At 43.2% G+C, this 26,739-nt stretch overlaps 1 protein-coding gene across 4 annotated transcripts in view; it reads left to right on the top strand.

The window, feature by feature from the left end:
- The window catches only part of Tex2 (testis expressed 2), a 111,475-nt gene that overhangs the window by 64,376 nt on the left and 20,360 nt on the right, over positions 1-26,739 (top strand). For all 4 annotated transcript variants that reach the window (XM_026402248.2, XM_026402249.2, XM_026402245.2 and 1 more), the window contains exons 4-7: positions 949-1,294; positions 5,437-5,684; positions 16,609-16,755; positions 22,310-22,409. In XM_026402248.2, the coding sequence (XP_026258033.1) occupies positions 949-1,294; positions 5,437-5,684; positions 16,609-16,755; positions 22,310-22,409 (841 nt within the window). The remainder of the gene's footprint in view (positions 1-948; positions 1,295-5,436; positions 5,685-16,608; positions 16,756-22,309; positions 22,410-26,739) is intronic.

Below are 26,739 nucleotides of genomic sequence, written 5' to 3'. Positions count from 1 at the left end.
GGGCCTGAGAGTCTGCAGTTTTATGAGCTCCCAGGTGATACTCATGCTGCAGGTCCATGGACCATACCTTGAGAAGCAAGGACATCCTGCACTCAGAATTCTGACTTGAAAAGCTAATTTTTAGCTGAGCATCATGGTGCATATCTGTAATCCCAGCTGTTCAAGAGGTTGAGGCAGGAGGTTTGGGAGTTCAAGGCCAGCCTAGGCAATTTAGGAAGACCCTGTCTCAAAATAAAATGCCAAAGGCTCAGGATGTAGCTTAGTAGTAGAGTGCTTGCTGGCTGGCATGCGAGAACCTGGGTTTGATCCCCAGAGCTTTAAAAAATAATAATAATTCAGTCAAGTAAAAACCTCTGTGTGGTAGTACAAGGGTACTAGCAGTGAATGAAAGTTCTGTAGAATGTGCACATTGTGCATTGTGGATGGGAAAAATAACTATATTTTGATAAAGTATATTCTGCTGTGAGAAATGTAAATTGTTACTCTGGTAGCCATATTTTCTATTCTTATAACTCATCTGAATGATCTTAAGTTTCCCCAAAGTGACAAAAGTACTGAATGTGGTTTTTATATGTTTATTCTTGAATTGATACACAACATTGACTTGAGCTTTTCATATAGATTGATTTATTCTTTTTTCCCAACTTAGATTTCACACATGGTTATTAAAGTTGATTGATATCCAAACTTGGTTGATGATAACCAGCTTAACATTATTTACTTCTGCTGCCTGAAAATTGTAGATATTTGTGCCTCTTGAGGAGTAACAAGTTATTTCCAAAAATTTATTCCAGTTTCTATAGTCATGTTATAGACAGGTAGTTAAAAATATTTCACATTCATTTTAGTCAAAAATTCTACAAGTCTTGCATTTTTTGCTGTGTATGATATTAATGCATGGTGTAGCCACTCTTTAGTATATAAATCATCATTTCCCTTTCTCTCTAGATTTATCTTGTACCTAAAAGTTTGGCTCGCAAACGAATCTGGAATAAAAAGTACCCCATTTGTATTGAGCTTGGTCGGCAAGATGACTTTATGTCTAAGACTCACACAGATAAGGAAACTTCCGAAGAGAAACCACCAGCTGAGAGAGAAGACCCTAAGGGAAGTGAGGACATTAAGAAGCCACCCCACCCTCAAGAGGGAACAAAATCTGGCCAGCGAGATCAGATACTATATCTGTTTGGAAGAACTGGCCGAGAAAAAGAGGAGTGGTTTAGGAGATTTATTCTGGCATCTAAGCTGAAGTCTGACCTCAAGAAGCCATCCGGTGTCTCTGGAAATAAACAAGGTAATGCACTTGTGCTAAGTGCACTTGCAATTTTAAAGGGCCTATAGGGAGGTTGGGAAAGATTACCCAGGCAGGAAGGAACAAGCCTAACCTGAATTGATTACTCTTTGCCACCTAAAATGTGTCCTCAAGACTCATGTGCTTTTTAAACTGATCACTACAACCCTTTGTGCCTAGTTGTTTCACCAGCAATAGGTCTCTTTGCAGATGTATGTGGTTAGCCTTTGGTAGGTATCGGGGATTTTATTTCTTATGTACATATTGTTATGTTCTGAGAGAATCAGCAATAGGAAACACTAGTTATAAGAAAGCAAATGAGGGGCTGGGGTTGTGGCTCAGTGATAGAGCATTAACCTAGCATGTGTGAGGCCCTGGGTTCCATCCTCAGCACCACATAAAAATAATAAAGGTATTGTGTCCAACTACAACTAAAAAATAAATATTAGAAAAAGAAAGCAAGCAGCTGACGAATGGGGGTGTAGCTTAGTAGAAGAGCATGCACTTTGCATGCATAAAGCCCTGGTTTCATTCCCTAGCACACAACACACAAAACAAAACAAAAAACCAGGTAAGCCTAGCTGGTGCTCTTAAACTCCTAATCCTCAACCTGTGCTCCAAGCCTATGATCACCATAGAAACGCAGAATCTGTGGCACCTGCTGGTCATTCAAAATGGGTAACTACAAACTACCTCTCTGTTAAGCTCTGGCTGGGCCGAGTGCTGCAGGAGACAAAACCAGCCAACAGCAGCGTGTTCGTCTGTCCTTGCTCATTAGATAGACTAAACTGGTTTGTATGAATCTGATATTTTCAAAGTACTCTGCTAACATGAACATGGTACAATCAGTAATTGTGGGATATTAGAAAGAACAAGACCAGAGCTTTCTTAGTTGGAGTAGGGCTAGGTTGGAGCCACTCTTGAGACTTTCCCTGACAAGGATTTGTGTTGATCGGGGAATATGCGGCTCATGTGGGTCTCAAACATGGCTTCACATTGCTTTGCTTTCTGGGAGCCTACCTTGGCCCTTACCCAGCACATTTGCCTTAACACTAGCTTCTACCTAGACCCAGAGGAGCTAAGATCCCAAAAGTCCCTTGGAAATACCTTTAGCAAGGAGATAACTGGATATACTTGTTTTCTAGGTTTGTTGGGACAAAATACCACAAACTGGGTGGCTTAGAACTATAAAATTTATTTTTTCACAGTACTAGAAGTTAAAAGTTCAAAATCGAGGTGTTACCAGTGCTGTGCCATCTCTGAGACTACACAGAATCCTTCCTTGCTTCTTTCTTGCATTTGATGGTAGCTGTCCATCCCTGGCTTGCAGCTGCATCCTTCCAAACCCCTCTTCTGTCATCACATAGTGTTTCTTTCCTCCTCAATAAGGACACCTGTCATATTGGATAAAAAGTCCCATCTCCCTCTAGTATAACTTCATTATAACAAATTCTGTCTGCAATGACCCTATTTCCAAATAAGGTCATGTTCTGAGGTAGAGGTTAGGACACACCAACATATCTTTTGGGGGACCCAGTTGAACCCATAACACTGAATAAAAGAAGACCAAAGTGGGTGAGAGTCCTCAGCACCAGCCCTGCTCAGCTCTCCTGATGGGTCTGACCAAGTAGCCACCAGCCCATGTTGCTTTTAAGCCCTTGAAATGTGGCCAGTCCAAACTGAGATGTTCTCTGAGTGTAGGATGTACATTGGATCTCAATGTTTTAGTCCAAAGCATAATGTGAAATGCTTCATTAAAATATTTTTATATTGGTGACTTGTTGAAACGAAAGAATTTTAGATGTATTTACTTAAATAAAATATATTCAAATTGATTTTCTTTGCTTATTTTTACCTTTTTAATGTGGTACCAGAAAGTTTAAAATTGTATATGTGGTTCACATTTGTGGCTCACATCGTGTTTCTGATGGGAATGTCAGGGTCCACTGGCCTAAGCACTGAATCTGAGAATCAGGTAGCTCCCAGGGATGTGTGAGACCCCCCCCCAGAAATACTGCCCTAGGTGCTCAGGGGTCACCCAGAGCAGCCTCCAAAGCAGCATGTTATTTATAGTTTTAGCTAAAGCGTTTGATTATTTCCAGTAAATTTGTATTTTTGGAAATTCTGCTGTTCCCAGACTTCCACTCAGCACAACAAACCTAATGGCAAGAGTCAGAAATGTGGGAAAGCCCTTGGTGCTCTCATTTACACTAAAATCAAGCAAGACCACATTCTCACACCACTAAAAATACATATACTAGTCTGGGTGGCCTTTAAAAGCTATGAATTAGGATATTTATGATAAATTTAAGTCACCCAAGGTGTGATGAGGCTGGGGCAAAGGTAAATTGGTGAGGCCTGTGCTGTTCTTCAAAGCTGCCTCTGAATCAGTGACTACACATAGATGACTTGTCAGCTGTGATGGTGTGGCTGGTGATGATTGTCCAAGGCCAAGAGCCTCTGTCTATACCAAGATGACAGAAGTAGGCCTGTGCTGTTCTTCAAAGCTGCCTCTGAATCAGTGACTACACATAGATGACTTGTCAGCTGTGATGGTGTGGCTGGTGATGATTGTCCAAGGCCAAGAGCCTCTGTCTATACCAAGATAACAGAAGTAGTTCTGCTGCCCGACCCAGCCCTGTCTTCTTCCTCAGGGCTGCTGTCACTAAAGTCATAGGTTTCTCTAGCAACGTGGTCTTGGATCTTGATACAGATACAGACACAGGAGGCCCAGGGCAGGTCTGAGATCCACATCCCTCAGGGCAGGAAATGGACCATCATCCATCAGATCCTCCAAGCAGTGACGACTCCTATGGCTCAGTGGTTAAGTTCCCCTGGGTACAATCCACAGTACCAAAAAAATAAAAATAATGTTGCTGAGCACGGTGGTGCACGATTATAATACCAGATACTGGAAAGGCTGAGGCAGGAGGATCGCAAATTTGAGACCAGACTGAGAACTTAGCAAGACCATGCCTCAAAATAAAAGAAGTGTTGAGGATGTAGCTCAGTGGTAGAGTACCCCTGAGTTCAAAACCCAGTACTGGAAACACAAAAGTTAATTGTTAAGATGATGAGAGGATAATAAAGGATTATTAAAAATTTAACTCAAGGTAAAAATCTCAGTACTGAAAATTATCTAGCTAAACTGTAAATTAAGAAATGCCTGGCGTAACTCTGTGTGTGGCTCTGGGGAGCTGCAGTTCACATGGCTGGAACCTCTCAAAAATAAAATGATTTGATTTGATTTTTAACCATTCTTCGTTTTCTCTCATAGTAAATCTGAATAAAATTGTTCCCTCAGGCATTTCCATGCTTAAAGCCCCTCTACTGCAGCAGGATATGTTTGAATCCAGGTTGCTCTGGAGGCCATTGGTGGTCGTTCTCAGCTTCTCCACCCTCAACTCCTGTCCCTTTGTCCATGTCCACCTTGTGGGATTCTCCTGAACCTCTCACCGGTCTCCAGACTGTGCCTGTCCTTACTTCTTTTATATGCTCTTCCTTGTCTCTAAAATGTCTTTCCCCCAGCCCAAGCCAGGAAAAGTGGCAACTGTTCCCTGAAGAGACAGCCCAGATGTCACTGCTGTGATATCAGTGCTGGGATTGCACCTCTACAGAACATGTGTTAGAAAAGGCTATGATTTATCTCACACATGAGTTCAAGGGCAGGGATTATGCCTTGGTCTTCTCTTTAGCATTGAATCTTCTCAGAAAGTACTTTATAAATAATTCCTTGAAAGAAAGATGGCATCTTTGGAAATGCCCTGAGCTGTGGATGAACAATTAATTAAATTTCTGCCCACTGTCCTTTGCCCCTGATAGCAACTTCAAGTCCACCCCGACTAGGGCTGTGTCAGTGTTATATTTGACCTTTTCCTGAAAGATCACCAGGCACAAGGGAAAGGAACCCACTAGATATACTTCATCGCTTGGGATTATCTTGAGAATAATATAAACAGTTTTCTATCATTAGAGCAGAAGACATTTTTCAGGATGGGAAGTCACCTAGTAAACATATTTTAAGCAGTGACTTGATAGCATTTGGCTGCTTTCTACTGAACCCAGGGGAATTTGTGCTAGTGGGTTTGGTTTACTTGGTCGTTCCTTCTTCATTTATGTTAACAGCTGTCACTTCTTCACTCTAGGGCTTTTGCCCTCCCACAGCAGACATAGCAGTCCCTCGGGACACCTGACCCACAGCCGCAGTAGCAGCAAAGGCAGCGTGGAGGAGATCATGTCACAGCCAAAGCAGAAGGAGCTGGTGGGCAGTGTGCGGCAGAAGATGCTTCTAGACTACAGTGTGTATATGGGCAGATGTGTGCCGCAGGAGAGCCGAAGCCCCCACAGGAGCCCTGTGCAGAGTGCAGAAAGCAGCCCCACAGCTGGGAAAAAGGTAAAGCTCACAGGCCGGGGCCCTCTGCTCTTTACCCTAAACTCATTTCTTCATGCATGAGGGATTGAGCACCTGTTTTGTGCTAGGCCCCAAGTACATGGTGATGAGCAGGACAGAGAAGGGCCTGCCCTCAGGGAGCTTGTGCTCTACTCCAGGAGACAGCTAGAAATGAGCCTCAGGCAGTGGTAAGAATTGAAGTCAGTTAAAGGGGACAGAAAATGGACTGAACTCAGTGAGGGCCCCAGAGGAAGTAACCTTTGGGCAGAGACCTGAGGGACATGAGGCAATAAGGTAACAGCAAAACATGTGGGAGACACGTTCCAGAGGGGCACCAGCAAGTGCAAAGGCCCCACAGCAGGAATATGTTGGGAATACTCAAGGAACAGATAGCAGTGAGGCCAAGGTAGCTGAATAGTAAGCAAGGGTAAGAAAGGGAGGTAGGGAGGCTGGAGAGCCAGCCAGGCCTTTTAAGATCTGTTATGAGGGAAGTGGGAAGCCATAGAGTGTTTGGGCAAGGAGTGACATTGATCTGATTAATTCTAAAAAGAAAAGTGGTTTTCACAGAGGATTGTCTGTAGGAGAGGAGTGGGTGGAACTGGTGCAGTGGAGGGTGGGCTGAGATGCAGGTGGTAACAACAGGTGGTGAGGAGTGGCAGGCTGGGGATAAGTGTTGAGGGAGGAGCTGGCTAGATTTGCTGATGAGTGAAAGAGGAAGGGAAGAGGCAGAGATGACTCCTAGCTTTTGGGCCTGAGCAACTGGGTGATCAGTAAGGAAGGTCACAGAGGTGATAATAGAGGTCTAATTCCTCAGTAACCATGGTAGTCTCAAATTCTCAGCTGGGCATGGTGATGCACACCTGTCACCCCAGCAACTCTAGAGCCTGAGGCAGGAGGATCACAAATTCTAGGCCAACTCTGGAAGACCCTGTCTCAAAAATAAAAACAAAAACTGGAAACCAAATTCTTAGACTCCGATGTTCAGTGCTTTTAAAGATTTACTATGAGTGTGATTTCCAAATTATAACGAGCTGGACATTGACTTACTATCAATTAAGGTAAGATTAATACCTTAGGCCACCGTGTGCCAGACTCCGGTAGATCCTTGAGTGAGATTATCCTGCTCCCATGAGCACACTAGATGGTGTTCTCTCCATTGTATAGATGGAGAAATGAAGCTCAGAGAAGTTAGGGGCTTAGACTTGCAGCTGCTAAATGATGGAGCATGCATAACCTGTCCTGGGACCCAAGGCCCTCAACTTGCTGTGACTGTTGCATTGGTAGGTCGCTCTAAAGCCCAGCTGGACTTGAGGCCTTCTGCCTCCACTGTGTCCCCATGCTCTGGGGCGCAGTCCCCACCTGTGGAATATGAAGCCTCTTTCTTCTGTAGTCACTCAAATTTCTGTCCTTAACAAAGAGCAGGTAGTGATCACCTCTTGTGCCCTTAGCAGGCCTTATGTTTGGAGGAGGTCACCATCTGACCCATGTGAACTTGTCAAGGCAAAAAGACCATGGGCCTTTGCTGCCCTCCATCCCTTGCATCTGCCCTAAGTTTTCAGCTATAGTGAAAGCAAACCTCCCTCTAGGCTACAGCGAGGTGATCTAACTCTTCTAGAAGTATCTTGTTTGCCACTGACAGGTTCTCCCTCCCCCAGATTCCCTTTCTCCCTGGGCCACCAGCTATGTGCACTCACTTCAGACCCAGGAAAATCAGGAGAACTGTACACTGACATGAGAAGATTATTGAATAAAATGCTTGCTTTCCTCAAATTAAAAAGCAAAACAAACCCTGTTTTAGAGCATTGTTTCCTCAGGGTACGCTGTGTGTACATGTTGTGCCACATGGTCCCCGCCCAACCCTCTGCCTAGTGTTGCTGGGAGTAGGGTGTGGTCTCTAGCCCAAACCTCCTTCTAGCCACCTGGCACTCAGCCCTTGAAATATACAGTATTTTTCACCCTCTTCTAAGTCAGATGGAAATCACTTAAAACCATATTGTACTTCCTGAACCCCTTAGGCCAAGCAGGCAGGGGTGGTTTCATCTTTTCTTGATAATTTTAAGAGTTAGTACAACAAACGGAAACTTTAAACTGTCATCATGCAGGGGCTACTGAGGTCAGAAGGCTCTTGACCTCTCAACCTGAGCCACCCAGACTGCAAGCTCTGCAGTATTTTCTTCCATTTCAGTTGGCTGGTATTGCCATATGGTCTCTCCTAGTTGTTTTTTCCTTGAGCCCTTGTCCCCATCTTCCACCTTCACCCTAGTTAATTTTAGGGGGGATGAGAGGGTACTGGGGATTGAACCCAGCAGTGCTCTACCACTGAAAAGCAACATCCCCAGCACCCCCGACCCCTGCTTTTTTTTTTTTTTTTTTAAATATTTATTTATTTATTTTAGTTCTTGGCGGACACAACATCTTTGTTTGTATGTGGTGTTGAGGATCGAACCCGGGCCGCACGCATGCCAGGCGAGCACGCTACCGCTTGAGCCACATCCCCAGCCCTGACCCCTGCTTTTTTAAACAGGGTCTCAACTGAGTTGCCCAGGCTGGCCTTGAACTTGGGATCCTCCTGCTTCAGCCTCCTGAGTCTCTGGAATTATAAGCATGTACCACCACTGTGCCCAGCTCACCCTAGTTAATTTAATGATCGATGGCTGCTGTGGGCTAAGAAACCAGAGTCAGAATGGTTCAGGCAAGGATCACTGTCTCTGGGGAAGGTTGTGTGAGATTTAGTGCAAGGCCCTCACATCTACTTGGCTTGCCAGAAGTATGTGGGGACTGTGTCCTTGCTCTCAGGGGTCTGGTAGTGAAGATGCTCTTGATTCAGGTAAAGGTGTTAGTTCAGCTATTTATTGCTATGTAACAAAAAGCCCCAAAAGTGGTGGCTCCAAGCTGTAACATTTATTTTCCTCAAAAATTTGTGATTGGGACATGGCTTAGCATGAGAGAGCTCTGTCTGCTTCATGCAGGCTCACCTAGAGAAGCTGGACTAGGGGCTGGATCACTTCCGGATGGCTCACTCCCATGGAGGGCACATAGATGCTAATAGCTGATTAAACCCAGCTGGGGCTGAAAGTTGGGGACCTCATTTCCTGTCCATGTGGCCTGGCTTCCTTTAGCACAGTGACTGTGTTCCCAAGGCAAACATGCTTCAAGAAAGAATTAGAATCTAAAGTGCCTTTTATGACCTGTCTTGGAAAGCAAGGGCCATGTCCATCATGCTCTATTAGTATTAGAAGGAGAGGGGCATGGGTTCCTCCTGTTCCCAATGGAGAAACAAAATCTGGAAGAGCATTGAGAATAGGAAATATCAGTGCATCATTTTTGGCAAATAAGACCACAGTACTAATTTTTTAAAATTTTTTTTAGTTGTATGTGGACACAATCCCTTTATTTTATTTATTTATATGTGGTGCTGAGGATCAAACCCAGGGCCTCACAGGTGCTTGGTGAATACTCTACCGCTGAGCCACAACCCTAACCCCACAATACTACTTTTTAAAAAATATATATTTCTAGTTGTAGCTGGACACAATACCTTTATTAATTTATTTATTTTTATGTGGTGCTGAGGATCGAACCTATGCCTTCACATGCTAGGCACACTCTCTGAACCACTGAGTCACAACCTCAGCCCCCCACAGTTCTATTTGTATAATCTTTCATGCTTTTATTTACAAGTCAGTTGGACATGATGATTTTTTTTTTTCCTTACAATGCTAGGGATCAAATCCAAGCCTTGTACACATGGGCAGATGCTCTATCACTGAGCCACATCCCCAGCCCTGGGGATGTATTAATGTTGTGATTTGAGCAGATGATGGCCTTTCCCCCATCCTTATTGATTTTTATATATTTTTTTTTGTTCACAATTCAAAAAAAGACAGATCTGTACAAAGACATATTCAGAAAAGATTCTTTCCCTGTCCTGTGTTTTCTGTCCCTCCATGTTACTCCCACTCACCCCCTGGAGTAAACTGGTCTCCTTAGTCTCTGGTTGTCCTTTCTGTAGTTCTTGTTTCTTCTTCTGTCTTACTCAAAGGGTAGCACATGACATGGGATTTTTTTCATAAGTTTTCACTTTTGAAAACATTCTGGAAATCATTCTGCCAGTTCATAAATTTTCCCCTCCCTCTTTAGAAACAGCTACAAAGGACTTCTTATCTTGTGTGGGTGTATTCATCCTCTCTCCAATATGGGCTCAGAGGTTATTTCTAATATTTTGCAATTACAAACAGTGCTTCACTGAATAACATGGTGAACTCATGTTTTTGCTGCTGTGGGTGTTTTCAGCATGAATTCTCAGAAGTGGAACAGCTAGGTCAGAAGGCAAATGCATACCATAGTTTGGCTAGATGTTGCCGAGTTCCCCTTCATAGGATTGCACTGATGTTTGTTCCCACCAGTGCCCAGTTTCTCCAGTCTGGCCAAATGTGAGCCTTCTGGATGCTGTTAGTGCTCATCCCTCCTGCCAAAGACAGATTATTTCTTAGGGTTTGTTTTTGCTTCCGATATCATGAGTCCAAGCCAAGGGACTCAAAGAGTCAGAGTCACAAAGGAAACTTTGAAACTTCCCCAAGTTGCACCATCACATCTTCAGTGTTGGCCACCACCAATGTTTGCTCAAGGTAACACAAGGCTTGGGACACAACTCTGGCCTTTGCCCCCTTCTCCTCGCCCTACTCTCCTGTTGCCTCTTATGGGTCACAGTCAAAGAATGTCTTTCCCTGAGGGCTCAAGGGTTAAATGGCCATATTCACATATTTGACCCCCTTTCTGTCATATTGCACAGTGCTAAACAAGTCAGACCATTGGCCAGGAGATGAATGGGGTATTATTAATTCACTGATACTCAGGATCCAAACCAATGTTAAAAACACCCAGAGATAATTAGGGACTGTAGAACTAGATTTATGTTAATCAATACTTTCACTTTATTGGCAGTTATTCTTACCCGTAACAATTAAAAAAAATAAGTTCAGGGGATTTTTCAGATTGAAGCAACATTAGAGTTATTAAGCTCAAAATTTGAATTATATAGTATCACTATTTGGTGAGGGAGAGGATTTTAATAATAAATCAGAAAACAAAGAAACTCTGTTTAAAAATGTGTAAAGGTCAGATAGTGGGGTAGTTTTTCCACTAGTGTATATGACAGGAAGTGACACTCCATTGGCCAGCTGCACTTGCTCAGGGGCGCAAGGCCAGGGAACTGTTGGTTCCCTGTGCCGTGGAGTGGCTGCCTGGGAGAGAGGACTGTGGAGGGGCAAGAAATGCCCTCCTCCAGGTGAGAAACACAAGTGTAGAACACCAAAGTCATTTCTGTTCTCTTTCAGTGGAAGGTTTTAGGAAATGTTAGAGGTAGTATAGGCTGTCCCAGCATAGAGTCCTGTTCTCATCGTTCTGCTTTGCACTCATTAGCCAGTGTCAATGAGCTGGATCACAAGCTATTACCACCTACTTGGCATTATCAGTTTAAAATTCTATGAGCAAATAGGACTCAAATTGAAGCTAGGAAACCTATCATGGACAAAGCAACTTTTCAAGGCTTCTCTTTTTCCTCTGTCAGAGTAGCCTTTTCAGATCTTCAAAAGTGAAAATGGGAAACGGTTATCAGATAATAAGTAAAAAATATGAAGTCAACCAGGAGTGATGGTGCACGCTTGTAATCCCAACAGCTTAGAAGGCTGAGGCAGGAGGATCACAAGTTCAAGTCAGCCTCAGCAACTTAGTGAGGCCCTGTCTCAAAAAATAAAAAAAGGACTGGGAAAATGCTTAGTGGTTAAGTATCCCTAGGTTCAATTTTCTGTACTAAAAGAAAGAAATAAAATTTATAAAGGAGATAGGAATGCCAAGACAAATCAACAGGGGAAAGAATGGTCTTTGTCTCTCTCTCTCTCTCTTTTTTTTTTTTTTTTTTTGGGTACTGGGGATTGAACCTGTTGTATTTTACTACTGAGTCACATTTCCAGCCCTTTGATTTTTTTTTTTTTTTTTGAGACAGGGTTTTCCTAAGTTGCTTAGGGCCTTACTAAGTTGCTGAGGCTGGCCTCAAACTTGTACTTGAGATCCTTCTGCGTCAGCTTCCCAAGTTGTTCACCTCACACTCCCTCAAAAATTGACTCACAATGGACCATAGACCTCAACGTTAAGAGATAAAACTACACAACTCTAGTAAAGAAGTAAATCTGCTGGGCACAGTGGAGCATGCACACTTCAGTCCCAGCAACTCAGGAGACTGAGGCAGGAGAATCACAAGTTCAAAGCCAGCCTGGCAATTTAGTAAAACCCTGTCTCAGAATAAAATTAAAATGGTTGGGCATGTAGCTCAGGGACAGAATATCCCTGGCTCAATCCCTAGTAGTTTGGGGGCCGGGAGGGAGAATAAGTCTTTGTGACTCTAATTTAGGTACCTTCTTAGCTAAGACACCAAAAACAGGAACAGCCAAAGGAAAAAATAGACTTCATCAAAATTAAAAACTTAAGAGATTGAAAAGAAGACCCATGGGATAGGAAAAAATATTTGAGAATTGCTTTCCTGATGAAATATACACCAAATATACACAGGGCTTTAAACTAATAATAAAGAGGTAAATAATGCAACGAAGATACAGGCAAAGGATCTGAATAGACATTTCTTCAAAAGATCTAGGAATGACTGATAAACACACAAGACAGTACTCAACACGGTCAGTCATCATAACCATGGTAGATGCCACTGAACACCCACTAGGATGGGCATAATCAGAAAGACAGATGATAAGTGTCAGAGAGGATGTGGAGAAATTTTGGAGCCACTTATGCTGCTGGAGGGACTATAAAATGGGTCACAACTGTGCACAATAGTTTGGTAAAACTACCGGTTTCCAAAAAAGTTAAATATGGAGTTATTATATGATCCTTCAGTTCTACTCTTAGATATAGATCTAAGAGAAAACACAAGTTCACATAAAAATTTGTACACAAATGTTCATAGCAGTTTATTCACAACAACCAAAAGTCAGAAACAACCCAAATATCAATCAACTGACAAATGAATAAAGTGTGGTAATGCAAACAATAAAATATTGTGCTATAATAAAAAGAAATTATGTACTGCTACAGCACAGATAAACCTTGAAAACAGTATGCTAACTTAAAGAAATTGGTCATAAAAGGACATATATGACTTCATTTGTAAGCTAAGTCTAGATTAGTTAAGTCATGGAAACAGTGTTATTTTTGTAGGCTGGTGACAGTGGGGCGAGGACGGGAGTAACATGCCTGCTAATAGACACCGGGTTCTCCGGGAAGATAATGAAAATGTTCTGAAATTGTAGTGATAACTGCAGAACTCCATATATATGCTAAAAATTTTTGAATCATGCTCTTTTAATATTTATTATTTTTATGTGGTAAAATGTACAAAGCAAAATTTACCATTTAACCATTTTGGGAGGTGGGGTTTGTACTAGGGATTGAACCCAAGGGTGCTTAACCACTGATCCACATCCCAGCCCTTTTTTATATTTTATTTAGAGACAGAGTCTCATTTAGTTGCTTAGTGCCTCACTAAGCTGCTGAGGCTGGTTTGAACTTGCCATTCTCCTGCCTCAAGTCTCCCAAGCTGCTGGGATTACACCATGCGTAGCAGCGTTATGATCATCCATGCTATTGCATGAGATAGGATGTTGTTCCTTTTTAAAAGACTGAATAATATTCCATTATATGTATAGTCCACATTTTGTTTATCCCTTCCTATGTCAGTGGGTACCTGAGTTGTGTGTACATAGTTATTGTGAATAATGGGACCATCAAGATGGTGAACACGTATCTCTGAGATCCTGCTTCCAGTTTTTGGGGTATATACCAGAATGGAATTGCTGCATCATATGATAATTGTGTGTGTAAATTTTTAAGGAATTCCCATACTGTTTTCTACAGAAGCTGTTGAATTATTTGCTTTAAATGGATGAATTGTATAGTCTGTGAATTATATCTCAATATAGCTGTAAAAAAAAATACATTACCATATAGCCAGACCCAATTTTGTTTTGAAAAAAAGTTTTGTATTCTTACAAAGTATTTATACACATTAAAAAAGACTGAAAGAAAATATAGTAAAGATGTTTTAAATAATTATATCTGGGCAGTAAGATTGCAAGTGTATTCCCTAATGAATGTGCATTCTTTTTATATCAAGAAAGAAAGCAAATGAATCAGGAGAAGGGTCCTCTCCTGGACCAAGCTGCCACTCGTGATACCCCATGACAGCTTTGAGGCTGCAGCTGTGCATGGCCAAACTAGGAGCAGAGGCACTAAGTAAAAAAGCCGGGCTGACCTCAGCCATTTGTAATAGGAAGCATTACAGCAGAGCTGCTCAGTCTTGATAGCTTTGCTTTAGCTCTGGACCAGTGAACTCTACCCCCTGCCACTTCCCCTCCCCCCCCCCCCCCCCGCCCCCAGCCATCTTTGGGAATCTACCACTTCTAAATGTATGTATACTGTTGAAATGGAAATAGTGAAATGAATATTCTCCTCACATCTCTCCCTGCAGCCAAACGGCAATATTAGGAAATGTATGCGCATTTGTTCTCTAAGCTCTTAAATTTTTATGACAGCATTGGGAATGAGTTCTCCTAGCAGCCTGTTGAGTCCAGATTTTGTTCATAAAGCTTCTTTGATGCATTGTTGGTGTTGTGCTGCTCTCAGGTTTTCCTTTGTTCCTGGTGTGACTATGGAGAGAAGCCTGCATTAGAAATAGGAGCTGTTGAAAAGGAAAATCAACCCACTTGTCAGTTATTTCAGAAATTTTACCACGTCATGTGCCATTGGTTTGGACACATATTGTGAAATAGCCTTTGTTTTTTTACTACTTTATGTAAAATCTGTTTCCTGTGAAAATGAGGATTGTAAAGAAAAGCTGATGAAGGGTAGACTGTGTCTCTTTTAAGGGAAAAGGCAATCTATTCTCTTAGGTAACCTATAAATCTAGATAAGAGGTACAGGGCCTGATGCAGGGAGTAGCTTGGTCCAACCTGAATGGCTTGAATGGGCATTGTCCTCAGATGAGTGCTCTTCTCAGAAGTCTGTGTAGATGATCTGATGGGACTTGAAGATGGCAACCTCAGAAAAGCTGCACCTAATACCCACGGATTGAAGTGGTGATGTTTAGACAGAAAGAAAATTTTCAAACAATACGTATAGTTTGTGGCATGACTAAGTGGTCACTGGTGCAAACCTCTGCGCTTCTGTCCAGGACCTGGTAGTAGCAAAAACACCTGCATTTGAAGGACTCTTAGAACATATCACATTCAGTAACAAGTGATTGAATATGTGAGCAACTCCCCCCACCCAAAGAGAGAGATGACACAGCAGTGACAAGAGTCATGGACAGATGAGTGCCGAGCTGTCTCTGTGGCCTACGCTCAGGCTCTGTGTCTGGCCCACCTGGGTCAGCCCCTCAGAACTCTGGGCTTCAGAAGTACATGCCACAGACCCTGATGATTCTCACAGGCACTCAGACCTGCTGGTGTTGGATCCATGGGCATCATAGCGTGAGCACACAGCTGTGACAGGGTCACAACTACCACTTCCTAGAAAGGTCGGGCCAGTGCAGATGCATGAGTCGGAGGTGGGAAGGGAGTGGGTGTGCAGGGCGTGTGGCAGGACTGGTGCACTTATGTGAGCCACAAAAGGAGAGGAAACGATTCACAGATTACTACTTTTCTAGATCTTTTGATCTTTACTTTTCAAAGCTCATGTCTCTAAGTCTGTAGTCTAATTAGTGACCTCAGCCCAAGGAAAAGGGGGCCACTAACTTCTGCTACTCCACACCCGACTCCAGCACCCCCACAACATACATACTCCTCTCCTCCCTTGAATAGATGCAAGGTTCCCATCTTCTAGGGTGAATGTGAATGAGGCAGCCTGAGGAGTCTGTCATAGGGCTGGTGTGTGGTCAGTGGACAGCAGCAATAACGGCAGTGTGGAAGCCGCGAGCTACTGAATTCTGAACTCATCACCTGCTGGCAACCACTTAAACCTCATAGTACCCTCCATGTGTGCTTATGCTTCCTCCTCCTCCCGGCTTCTCCCTCTTCCTCATCCTCCTCTCTTCTTTTTTTGCTTTGTTTTAGTTTGGGTTTTGGTGCTGGGGACTGAATCCAGGGCCTCACCCATGCTGGCCAAGTACTCCACCACTGAGCTCTAACCCCAGTCCTTCTCCTCCTTTTTCCCCATCCCTGATCCTTACCAGGCCAGAGTCCATAGTGACTAGCCTAGGAAACTGTGGAGACACAGTTCTGCTCACACTAGCCACAGCAAATATTTCAGACAGATTTTAGAGTGGGGAGAGGATGAGGGGGTTTCACTGGGCAGAGGTTGGAGAAAACATCTGCCCTGAGAGCAGCTCTCTCTCATCTTTCACCCCACCTCTTCATCACATGGAAAGAGGCTTCTAAAACTCTTGATGCCCACTCAGCTTAGTGTCTCAGAAGGACCTCCCCCAAATATTTTGACCTTGCAAGAATTAGGCCAGACCTAAGAGTCGGGCCACAGGGGAACTGAGGACTGCCTGGATGAGGACCAGCTAGGGACAATTACACATCCAAGCCTGGGCTGGAAAAAAATGACATTTGATCAGATATGTCCTTGATACTTTGGGAGGCCGGGCAATGCAGCTAAGCTATTTATGTGGAATATTAGCTGGCTCACAGGAAGACTGGTGGAGAAAGGAAATGGTTTCCACTGTGATGGCAGCTTTCATTTCTCCCTTTTCTATCCACCAGTTAATGTGAGGCTTGTCATTTATAGGCAAGAAATATGTCTCATGCAGTCCTCTGATTCTGAGGGAGGGAACTTCAGAATTTATTTATTTATGAAAATAAGCACCTGTCTTACTCTACAGTTGCCTTCCAGCTAATTTTGGTCCCTTTACTTTTGCCAGTTGCCAGAGGCTCCACCCTCTGAGGAGGAAGAACAGGAAGCCTGGGTGAATGCTTTGCTTGGAAGAATATTTTGGGACTTCTTGGGAGAGAAATACTGGTCGGATCTGGTGTCTAAGAAAATTCAGATGAAACTCAGCAAAATAAAGGTATTGCTTTTTACACAAGAGACTTCTATTTTCCTACTTCTTAATTTCTGGACATTTTGTACTCTGTGTCCTGAATGAAAAATAATTTAGTTTTAAGCATTTAACATATCAGCTAATAAGTTGTTCTCAAACAACACATCTGACCCAGATCACAAACTGACCTTGATCTTATGACTAAGTGTATCTGGGGACTGAGTGAACTATCCTGTTTACTTTATTTCTTGTGTTGTCACATAATTATCCATTCTAGGTGGCAGTCCAGAATTTATTGGGGAAAATGTGAGCTTCTGAAACTGATTTGTCTTGAGTAATTCTGTTATGTTTGAGTAAGAAACAAATTTAAATTGTTTGTCCAGAGCCCAATCTGAGCCTCGCAGTGGTCCAGGCTACACAATACTCTCAGAGGAAATCCCAAACTATTGTTCAGACCCCTTTCTGAGCCACAGTGCTTCCCACAGCTGGGAAAGTTAGGAGCTTCACTCAGAATCTGTCTGCAATGGACCTTACTTTTTTGGCCAGATGGTACTTTATTTTGGGCTTTCTCTGCTGAAGAAGCATTCCTGGTGCTCAGCCAGCTCGCTTGTGAGTGAGTTTAAACTGCAAAAGTATTCCTCATGACAGTCATTAAAGGATACATCTGCCAACCGAGGCCTTCTGGAGATTCTTTAAAAGTATATCTTTGACCTGATGAAGACCCAGCCAGGAAGAGAGTAACATTGGTCTCCAAGTCTTCACAGCCTGTAGCTTTTATTAGTGGCTCTATTATTTTTTCTTTTAGATCATAGATATCTTTGAGAAGCAGAAACTTATGGAGAAATGTACACTGGCACAGAATTTTGCCCACAGTTTCAAAGAGTTTAAGAACTTCAGGTTAAGAAGCTGTGGGCTAAGGTAGATTCGAAGGAAAATGTGGGCATGGGGAGCTTCTGTTTGGTATCAGGCATTCCCCCAGGTGAAGAGCAGAGCCTTGTCTGTCTTGGTTGAGTTCTGCTAAGTTCTGTTGCCATCTACAAGCCAGCATATTCCTTTTTCTGACCCCAATAAAGAGGAGGAGCAAATTTCCAGACAGAATTTGGGGCAGGGCTTTGGGAGTGTTCTTCAACAAGTGTCTGCCAGTGTGTTCTTGAGGCAGGTTGAGGGTTGACTCTACTTTTGCTAGCCAGTCCCACCCAAGCAGCTATGACCCTCTGTGTTGGAATATGAGACACCAACAGCCAACTTAGAGCCCACTCAGCCTCTTTAACACCTTAGAAATGACAGAGGCTAGAATCCCATGTCAAGGCACACGGTCAGAGCTTCCCCTGCGATTTTTCTGTCTGTCTGGGGTTCTTCTCTGGGGGCTCTGATTCCTAGCAATGTGAAAAAGCAAGCAGGTTTTGTTTGAGCTCCAGACAGAAGCTGCTCTCCTTATGCACAGTCCAGACCAATTGAGAGGCTTGTTCCACTGTTCTCCCCAGAGCCTGAAGTTTATGGTGCCACTGTCCCCATGGTAGACTCATACCAGAGTAAGTTAGGGAAAGTTTTCTATTTTCATTTTCTCTTTTTGCTGGTCAGATAGGCTTTTGCAGTTCACAACCAACTTCCTTTTTACTTTTTAGAGGTCAGAAGTACTAAAAGGTTAGAATAGACAAGGGTGATCTAGATCTAGCAGTGTGAGAATTCAGAGTGGGGGTCTGTATCCCCTCCTTTGCTAGCCACACCCTCACCCCCTACCTGAGCTGCTGCATAGTGAAGTGCCCTGATCACCAGAGGAGACCCAGGCATGGGAATGATCAGAAAGGCAGAAGAAAGGTACCAAATTCTGCACCTGACATCATCATTTGCCAGAAGAACTCATTACCGCCAACTAGCCCGTACCTCTGGAGGGTGCTAATTCTTAAACATAGTAGTGAGTGGGTTCTGCTTAAACATCTAGTCAAGAACCAGAAGGGGAACAGAAGAGTGCCTAGAGGAGCCTGAGTTCCCTGTGACATAGACCTCCCACCTCCTGGTTTCCCTTGACGACTTGACATATGGAGAACTCTGCTGGCCTTATCCTGGAATCTTATATTGTCACCCTTACACATGACAATAAGTCATGCGGTAACAGAACAGCCTTGTGTGTGCATCTGGTGCCCCAGGATGGGTTTCAAATAAGCTGGGTTTCTGCCCCAGTAGCAAATGCACTCTGGGCCTTGGTTGCTGCTTGAATACAGCCTTGGGGCCCTCAGGGGCTCTTCCTGTGTGAGTGAATGCTCTGTCATTGCACACAGTTTCTGACTTATCACCTGTCGACCTGAGCATTGCCCATACATCTGACTGCTCTATCCCAGCGAGTTTATTCCGGAGGGTCAGGAGCACGCCTGTGGGTTTCTGTCTCACCACGAGGCCCATTGGGTGAGAAGAAAGGTTTCTGGGTGAACAGCACAGAATGAGCGATCTTCTCTTGCCTTGTCCTACAACATAGGAAGGAGGCTGTTCTAGGGTAGAAAGCTGGATAGGAGGGGTGTGAGGAAGGGTGGTTAGAGATATTCTAGATTCTTGAGGTTGGGTAAACAAGTGAGTAAGTAGGAAGAAAGGCTCTGCTGATGGCAGTCCCCATTGTGCTTACTGATAGGTAAAGCTTCATCCACCCCCTGCCACCACCTCAGCCCTCAGTGCCTTGAGGCCCCTCCTTTGTCTCAGGGCTTGTCCCAGGTCCTTCCTTTGTCTTTTCAGGGACTGTAGGGTACAGGATGGTATAGTGGAGGGAGGTGTGGCACAGAAAAAGGAACACAGTTACATTCCTAGTGTGGCTCATTGTCAAACTTACGTTCCCATAGAAACACTGATGGAGGTGGCCTGTTCCTCAGCTAGCCCCAGGAAGTCTCTCTAACCTGGCAGGCTCCTAAAGTGCTGGGACTTGGAATGACAGTAACAAAAATCACTGTGTAAGTGTGTGAGATTTTGAGTATTTCCTTGGCCACGTACATTTTTGCGGGTTGATAGGGGTCAGCCCCACTTGCAGCACCTATTCTTTGGAGAAAGGTTTCCAAATGCAGTAACCACCAATGCAAAAATGCATGCATGAATGCTGCCTCTACTCATATTTTGCTCATTGAAGACATCAGAATCTCTGTAACCTAACCCCTCCACCCCCGGGAAAGATCAGAGGTGCAGTTCTCCTCATGAACCCTGCAAGTTTATGCTTTTCTGCATAGAATCAGCTGAAGAGGCCCAGCCAAGTTAGGTATTAAGTCTCTGCCTGACTAGATGCTACCTCATTTCGTGGGAAACATTGTTTATTTTTAAATTTTTAAAATCTTGATTTTTATTTTAAATTTTGCAAAATTATTCCAGTGTTCAACTGGTAAAATGCTCATAACTCAAAAAATTCTGGGAGGAAATGAAAAGGAATCAGACTTTCCAGATTTAAAATTGTGTTATAGTTGGGTGCAGTAGTGCACACCTGCAATCCTAGAGACTCAGGGGGCTAAGGCAGGAAGATCACAAGTTTGAGGCCAGGCTTGGCAATTCAATGAGATCCTATCCCAGAATTAAATAAAAGGGCTGGGATGTGACTCAGTGGTAAAGTGCCCCTGGATTTAATCCTCAGTACCAAAATAAAAAGAAAAAAAAATAATGTATTATAAAGCTAAAATAATAAGAGCAGTTTGATAGTGGCAGAAAAAAGAAAGTCCAATACAGAATTCCAGGGTGTTGGGAATCTAGTATTTAAAGGTGGTAGTATAGGTTAGTAAGGAAGGTATTGATTGTTCAGTAAATAGGTTGAGATTGCTGACTAGTCATTTAGGGAAAAAATTAAATTGGATCCCTAATTTATACCTTACACAAAAAGAATGGATAACATGAAATTCTAAAAAATACATACATAGCCAGGTATGGTGGCACACGCCTATAATCCCAGCTACTCAGGAGGCCGAGACAGGAAGATCATAAGTTCGAAGCCAGCCTGGGCAACTAAGAGAGATCCTGTGTCAAAATTTAAAAAATAGGGCTGGGGATGTGGCTCAAGCGGTAGTGCGCTTGCCTGGCATGCGTGCGGCCTGGGTTCGATCCTCAGCACCACATACAAATAAAGATGTTGTGTCCACCGAAAACTAAACAATAAATAAAAAAAAAAATTTAAAAATAGGGCTGGGCATATAGCTCAGTTGGTAGAGTGCTTGCCTTGCATACACTCGGCCCTGGGTTTGATCCCCAGCAACACACACACATACACACACACACATAATAATAATAATAATAAAAACAATAAGAAGGACTGGGATGTAGCACAGTAGTGGTGCTGGGAGTAGTACTAATAGTAGTAGCAGTAGTAGTAGTTCAATTCCCAGTACCACAAAACAAAAACCATATACAAAAATCCAGATGGAGGAAACACAATTGAATTAGCTGTATAATCTTGAGATCATGTTGGAATTTCTGAGTATGATACCAGTGCTATTATGATATTTCTTCTAGAATAAATTCCTGCTGATAGATTAGGAGGTGTGTTTTAGTCGGGGTCCAGCAGGAACCAGATGGCATGCTCAGATGAGTGACTGGAGGGGTCATGGAGTCACTACTCCTTCTGGTCTCTTGGATGTTATAGGGCCTCCTCCAGCCCAAAGATGCCTTCATGCCAGTTGATGAGGCCTGAGCTTCTGTGTGGATTTAGCCCCTACCAGAGTGTTAGACAGTGGGCTTGGTTTCAGACCCACTCATCTTTCTTGGTCTTCCTGGGCCAGCACAAGTGGGGAGCTGCAACCCTTCCTGAAGGGCAAGGCAGGGAACAGAAATCAATTATCAGAAATTGGGCAGGGTAGCTTGTGGAAAGGGCTTCCTCTGTCACAGGAGCTGTGACCTTCAGTGGAGGGAGAGGACAAGTGCTTGACTACGCTCTTCCCTATCCAGTGGTGTATCCCATGACCAGGTACAGTCAGAAGCCAAGGGGCAAGACGACCAGGGATGCAGTTCGCACAGACCAGCCTCTCAGCCTAGGGGTGGGTATGACTATAAGGGACAAACAGAAAATATCCAGCACAAGGCCAAAGAGATGTGATTTCTTACAAGGGTTTTAATGGTGAGTTTTCCTATCAGAAATGTAGTGATTTCCTACCGGACACTAAGCACTAGTCAGCTAAGAGAGCTCCACATCCCATGCTTCATCAACTCTGGGCCTTCTAATATCGCCAGTGTGGCTGGCTCTGACTCCACAGGCAGGTCTCTGGTCAAATGCTACTTCTCAGAGAAGCCTTCCCTGACTCTGTAGCCAAGAGAGCCACCCTTGACCGAGAGCACTACACTTCCTGTGTCCCATTACCTGCTTTACAAGATTATATTATTTGTCTACCTATTTATCTATCTCTACCTCCCCAGGTTTGTACCTCCCCAGTGTAAACCTCCCTAGAGCAAGGAACTGGCCTCCTTGTTCATGGTTCTGTCTGTGGTATATTGTGTGTGCACAATTATATTTGGTTAAGTAAGTGATGTGTCTCCCAAACCTTGACGACCATGCCCTCCAAGAGTGTGTTGAACTCTGACTAACTTTAAGCATTTTCTAACTCATTTATTGTTTGTTTCTTTTCTCTAGCTCCCCTACTTTATGAACGAGCTAACTCTGACAGAACTTGACATGGGGGTAGCTGTGCCAAAAATCCTTCAGGCCTTCAAGCCTTATGTTGATCATCAAGGTAACTCTGACTATTTAGATGGGAATTGATCATTTATATTAGTGTCCAGATGTTTCCATTGCTGCAGATTCAATCCCAAGACTTTGTATTTGGAGGAAGCTGGAATCTTTTGAACCATCCTATTTCATATTGAATGTCTTTTGTTCTTAACAGTCGCTGTCTTATACAAATGGGGAATATATCCAGGCTCCCTAAACAAGTCCTGCCAGATTCTTGGATCGTTACAACCTTCAGCTCAAAGATGCCCTCCTGCCAGTTGATGGGGCCTGGGCTCCTGTGCGGGCTGCAGCCCTTGCTGAGTGAGGCAGTAGGCTGACTCAGACCCACTCTTCTCTTAGAGGCTTGTGGGCATCTACCCCAGCCCTGGCTCCCTGCCAGGAGCTGCCTCTGTTCACATCACTTCCTTCCCACCCCAGCTTCTAGGTTGTAAATTTTTTGACCTTTGTGTTTTATCTCTTTATGTTCCTTATACTCCTAGTAGGTACTGAGTAAGTGCAAGACAGCAACATAAATTCAAGTATAATAATGTGAGAGGAAGGCTCATTGATGGGCAAAAAGCCCATGGAATTGATCTTTAAGTGATATTGGGGATTAAAGCCATGGGTACTCTACCACTGAGCTACACCCCAACCCTTTTTTTTTTATTTTGGGATAAGATCTTACTAAGTTACCCAGGCTGGCCTCGAACTTATAGTCCTGATGCCTCAAACTCTCACATCAGATTGATTTTTTTTTTTTAATTTTTTCATTGTAGTTGGACACAATGCCTTTATTTTATTTATTTATTTTTAGGTAGTGCTGAGGATCGAACCCAGGGCCTTGCACATGCTAGGCAAGCACTGTACTGCTGAGCCACAGCCCCATCCCCAGAACTGATTTTTTAAACTTGCTACTGATACAGCATTTATGCTACTTTTGTAGATGGAGGGAAAGTTTGATTTGAATACAGAGAATTTAAATAGATTTATGAGGATAATGGTTTATATGTCGAGCCTGGCATGGTAGTACACATCTGTAATCCCAGCTACTCAAGACTCTGAGGCAGGAGTATTCCAAGTTTAAGCCCAATCTGGGCAACTTCATGAGACCTTGTCTCAAGGGGGAAAAAGGAGTGGGTAGAGATGTAGCTCAGTGGTAGAGCATCCCTGTATTCAATCCCCAGTACTATAACAACAACAACAAAGATATTTGTGTCATGTGATTTTAAAAGGATCTGGAAACTTGAAGTGGAACCGTCATTTGACCCAGTTATCCCTCTCTTCAGTATATACCCAAAAGACTTAAAATCATCCTACAGCAGTAAAGCAGTGACACCAATGTTTATAGCAGCTTAGTTCACAATAGCTAAGCTATGGAACCAACCTAGATGCATTTAAACAGATGAATGCATAAAGAAAATGTGTTATATATACATAATGGAATAATACTCAGTCATCAAAAAAGAATGACTCTGACTTTTGCCAGTAAATGGATAGATTTGGAGACTATCATGCTAAGTGAAATAAGGCAATCCCCCAAACCCAAAGGCCAGATGTTTTCTCTGATATTCAGATGGTAACACACAATAGGGGGTAGGGGATAGAAGTTAAGTGGATTAGATAAAGAAGAATGAAGGGAATGGAGGGGGGGATGGGAATAGGAAGGACAGTAGAATGATTGGACATAACTTTCCTATTTTCTATATGAATATACCACAATGAAATTCCACATCATGTACAGCCATGAGTATGGGATCCTAATTAGATTACTCCGTGTATGAATAATATGTTAAAATACATTCTACTGTCATATATATATATATATAAAGATCAAATTTTTTTGAAAGATAAAAAATAAGTAAGAGGATTTAGACAGGGAAATTTTAGTATGCAGGAGTTAAGTAAGAAAGAGGAGTTAGCCAGATAGGCATCAGCATGTAGGGGAAAGTCTTATGAGTTTCTTTACTGTAGCATCCCTTGCCAGTGAGCCTCTTTCCACTTAAAGCATCGTTACATTATTCTTAAAATGGCTCAGAAATAAGTTTAGGAAAAAAGATAATTACAGCTTTTCAAGAAAGAGATATTTATTTTGAAGTAAATGTTTTGTAGAATTTGTAAACTATAGAAGCTGCTTTTGTCTCTGTATGGCTGTGTCAGATGGTTCTTGAATTGTATATAAGGAAATCATTTTTCTGCTGTGGTGTACATTTGATGTAAATATGAAGAGATCTTTCTGTCACTATAGGTAGCAGCCCTGCATATCTCTCTAGCAATATTTCAACTGAAAGGGAGCCCATATTTCCATGTTTTTAGCATCACATTGATTTCAGAGAAAGATCAGAGCGTTTGCAAACCCCGAAGTCCACCTGTATGTTGAGCTTGCCTGTAACCCCTCTGTATATCTATACCTTGATGAATCTTTGTGCTCCTGAGTTTGGTCATTTCTAGTTCGATAAAAGTAAAATTTGAGGAGATTTGGATTCTTTGCAAATTATTTGGCTATAGTTTTCTTAATCCCATGCACAATTTTAAAATTGCTTTTGATGTGTTGGTTACATAGCTGGAATCTTTGTCTCTTCAGTGTGTAGGAGCTACCTTCCTTTCCTCTGACTCAGGTGACCTTTGCTCTTTGCCTCTTTAGGAACTGACTGGTAACAAACTGGGAAATGATTAGCTTACACAAACCTCCTGAGAGTCATGCTTTAAAAAAGTAAATAATACATGTGCTCTATTTTCTGATGCCTTAGCAATCTCTTATCTCAGCACTGTCCTTGGCTGAATTAATAGAAATTTCCAAGGAGAGGGGTGCAGGGCCGCAGGGGGCTTTGCAGCATCTAAGAAGTATCTCTGTGGCTTTGAACTCTGCATCCTCATGGGGCAGCTGCGGTCAGCCTTTGAGGATAATTCCAGTGAGTCTTGAGCTTCTTTCCTGTTCCTCAGGAGCAAGAGCCAGGGTAAGACATTTCACTGTGCAGATCAAGGCATTGCTGGTTTTTAATCCAGGTAAGGTTTATTTAACTCCTTTCAGGGCAAGTTTTAGAGGTCTGCCTCCTTGTATAACAAGAGAGAAAATGTGACCAGAGAAAGGAACAAAAAAGTCATAAAGCTCATAGGGTTAAGTTTGATCAAATTAGGTTTTTCCACATCTGCAAAGGATGCATGTATGATGGTAAAAGATTAATGAGCATGAAAGAAATACAGCCACACACAACTTAACGGTGGGGATACATTCAAGAACATTAGTTGATTTCCAGGTTGTGCGGACACCATAGAGTGCTTACACAAGCTAAGAAACTGTGACATCACTAGGTGACAATCTTATGGGATTCATCAGTGACCAGAGGTCATTATGTGGCCGTCACTGTGTCATTTGTTGGATTCCATTGCTCTAGGTGGGAACCTTTCCTTTTAGGGATTAAAATCTGGGATGATTTGCTAGAACTGACCCTGAAAAACAGAGCTCAACCTTCCAGGGAAATGTAATCCAGGCAAAGGAGGCTTCAATAGCTCCAAGGAGAGGCATCTCCAGTAGAATCTGCTCCTGCCCTTTTGAAAAATATTTTCCTGACTTGTGCTTGCTTGTTGGCAGCACATGGCTTGGAAGGGACATTTAGGCCAGAGCCAGGAGGATTTTTCTGTCCTAGGGGATGCACTTCTTAGGCAACACACAGTGTGGTTCCCAGTGCCAACTCTGGGGTGAGACTGCTCGGTTCACAGCTCCATTTCTTAGGCAGGTTTCTGAACCTCTTCACTTCCTCAGTGCTCAAATGGGAACCCTCATAGCACCCAGCTCACAGCTTGTCTTGAGAGTTATGTGAGTTAACTCGTGAAAGGCACTTCCATGAAAGGCACTTGCACCTGATGCCAGGCAGGTGCTTTATAAGCATTAGCTATTGTTATTTTCCTGTTTTTATTGCTGCCTTCCATGCTTTGCTGTTGGAGAGTTCAGGATGTGTGTTACTGTGATGTCCAGTTGACCCTACAGCTCCAAGCCATCAGGTCCTGCTACATAAACAAAAATAAAAATGCCATTCTCAGCTTTTGTGGCCCTGCCTCTAAAAGGAGCAGTCTGTACTTCCTCTGAATGATGTGCTGCCCAGTTTGAGTTCCAGGACACACCACCAGTGAAGGCAGTGAATAAGATAAATGACCCTCCTTCCCAGGGCATCCTTTCTTCCCATCAATGGCAAGTGACTGGAAGATGAGCAAGATCTGTCCTTGGAAACTGGCACTGCCCTCCTGCTTCATCTCTTTTCCACATGTACCCTGAAACTAAGCCCTCTACCTGTGGGCTGCTTTTGGGCCTCCTTTCTCCTCTTAGGCCACACAGCAAAGCCAAGGAGCCTGTGTTA

The sequence above is a fragment of the Urocitellus parryii genome, chromosome 7 (assembly GCF_045843805.1).
Source record: "Urocitellus parryii isolate mUroPar1 chromosome 7, mUroPar1.hap1, whole genome shotgun sequence".
In the NCBI taxonomy this organism is placed as follows: Eukaryota; Metazoa; Chordata; class Mammalia; order Rodentia; family Sciuridae; genus Urocitellus; species Urocitellus parryii.
Note: the sequence above shows the minus strand (reverse complement) of the source record. Positions and strands in the feature narration are given on the sequence as shown.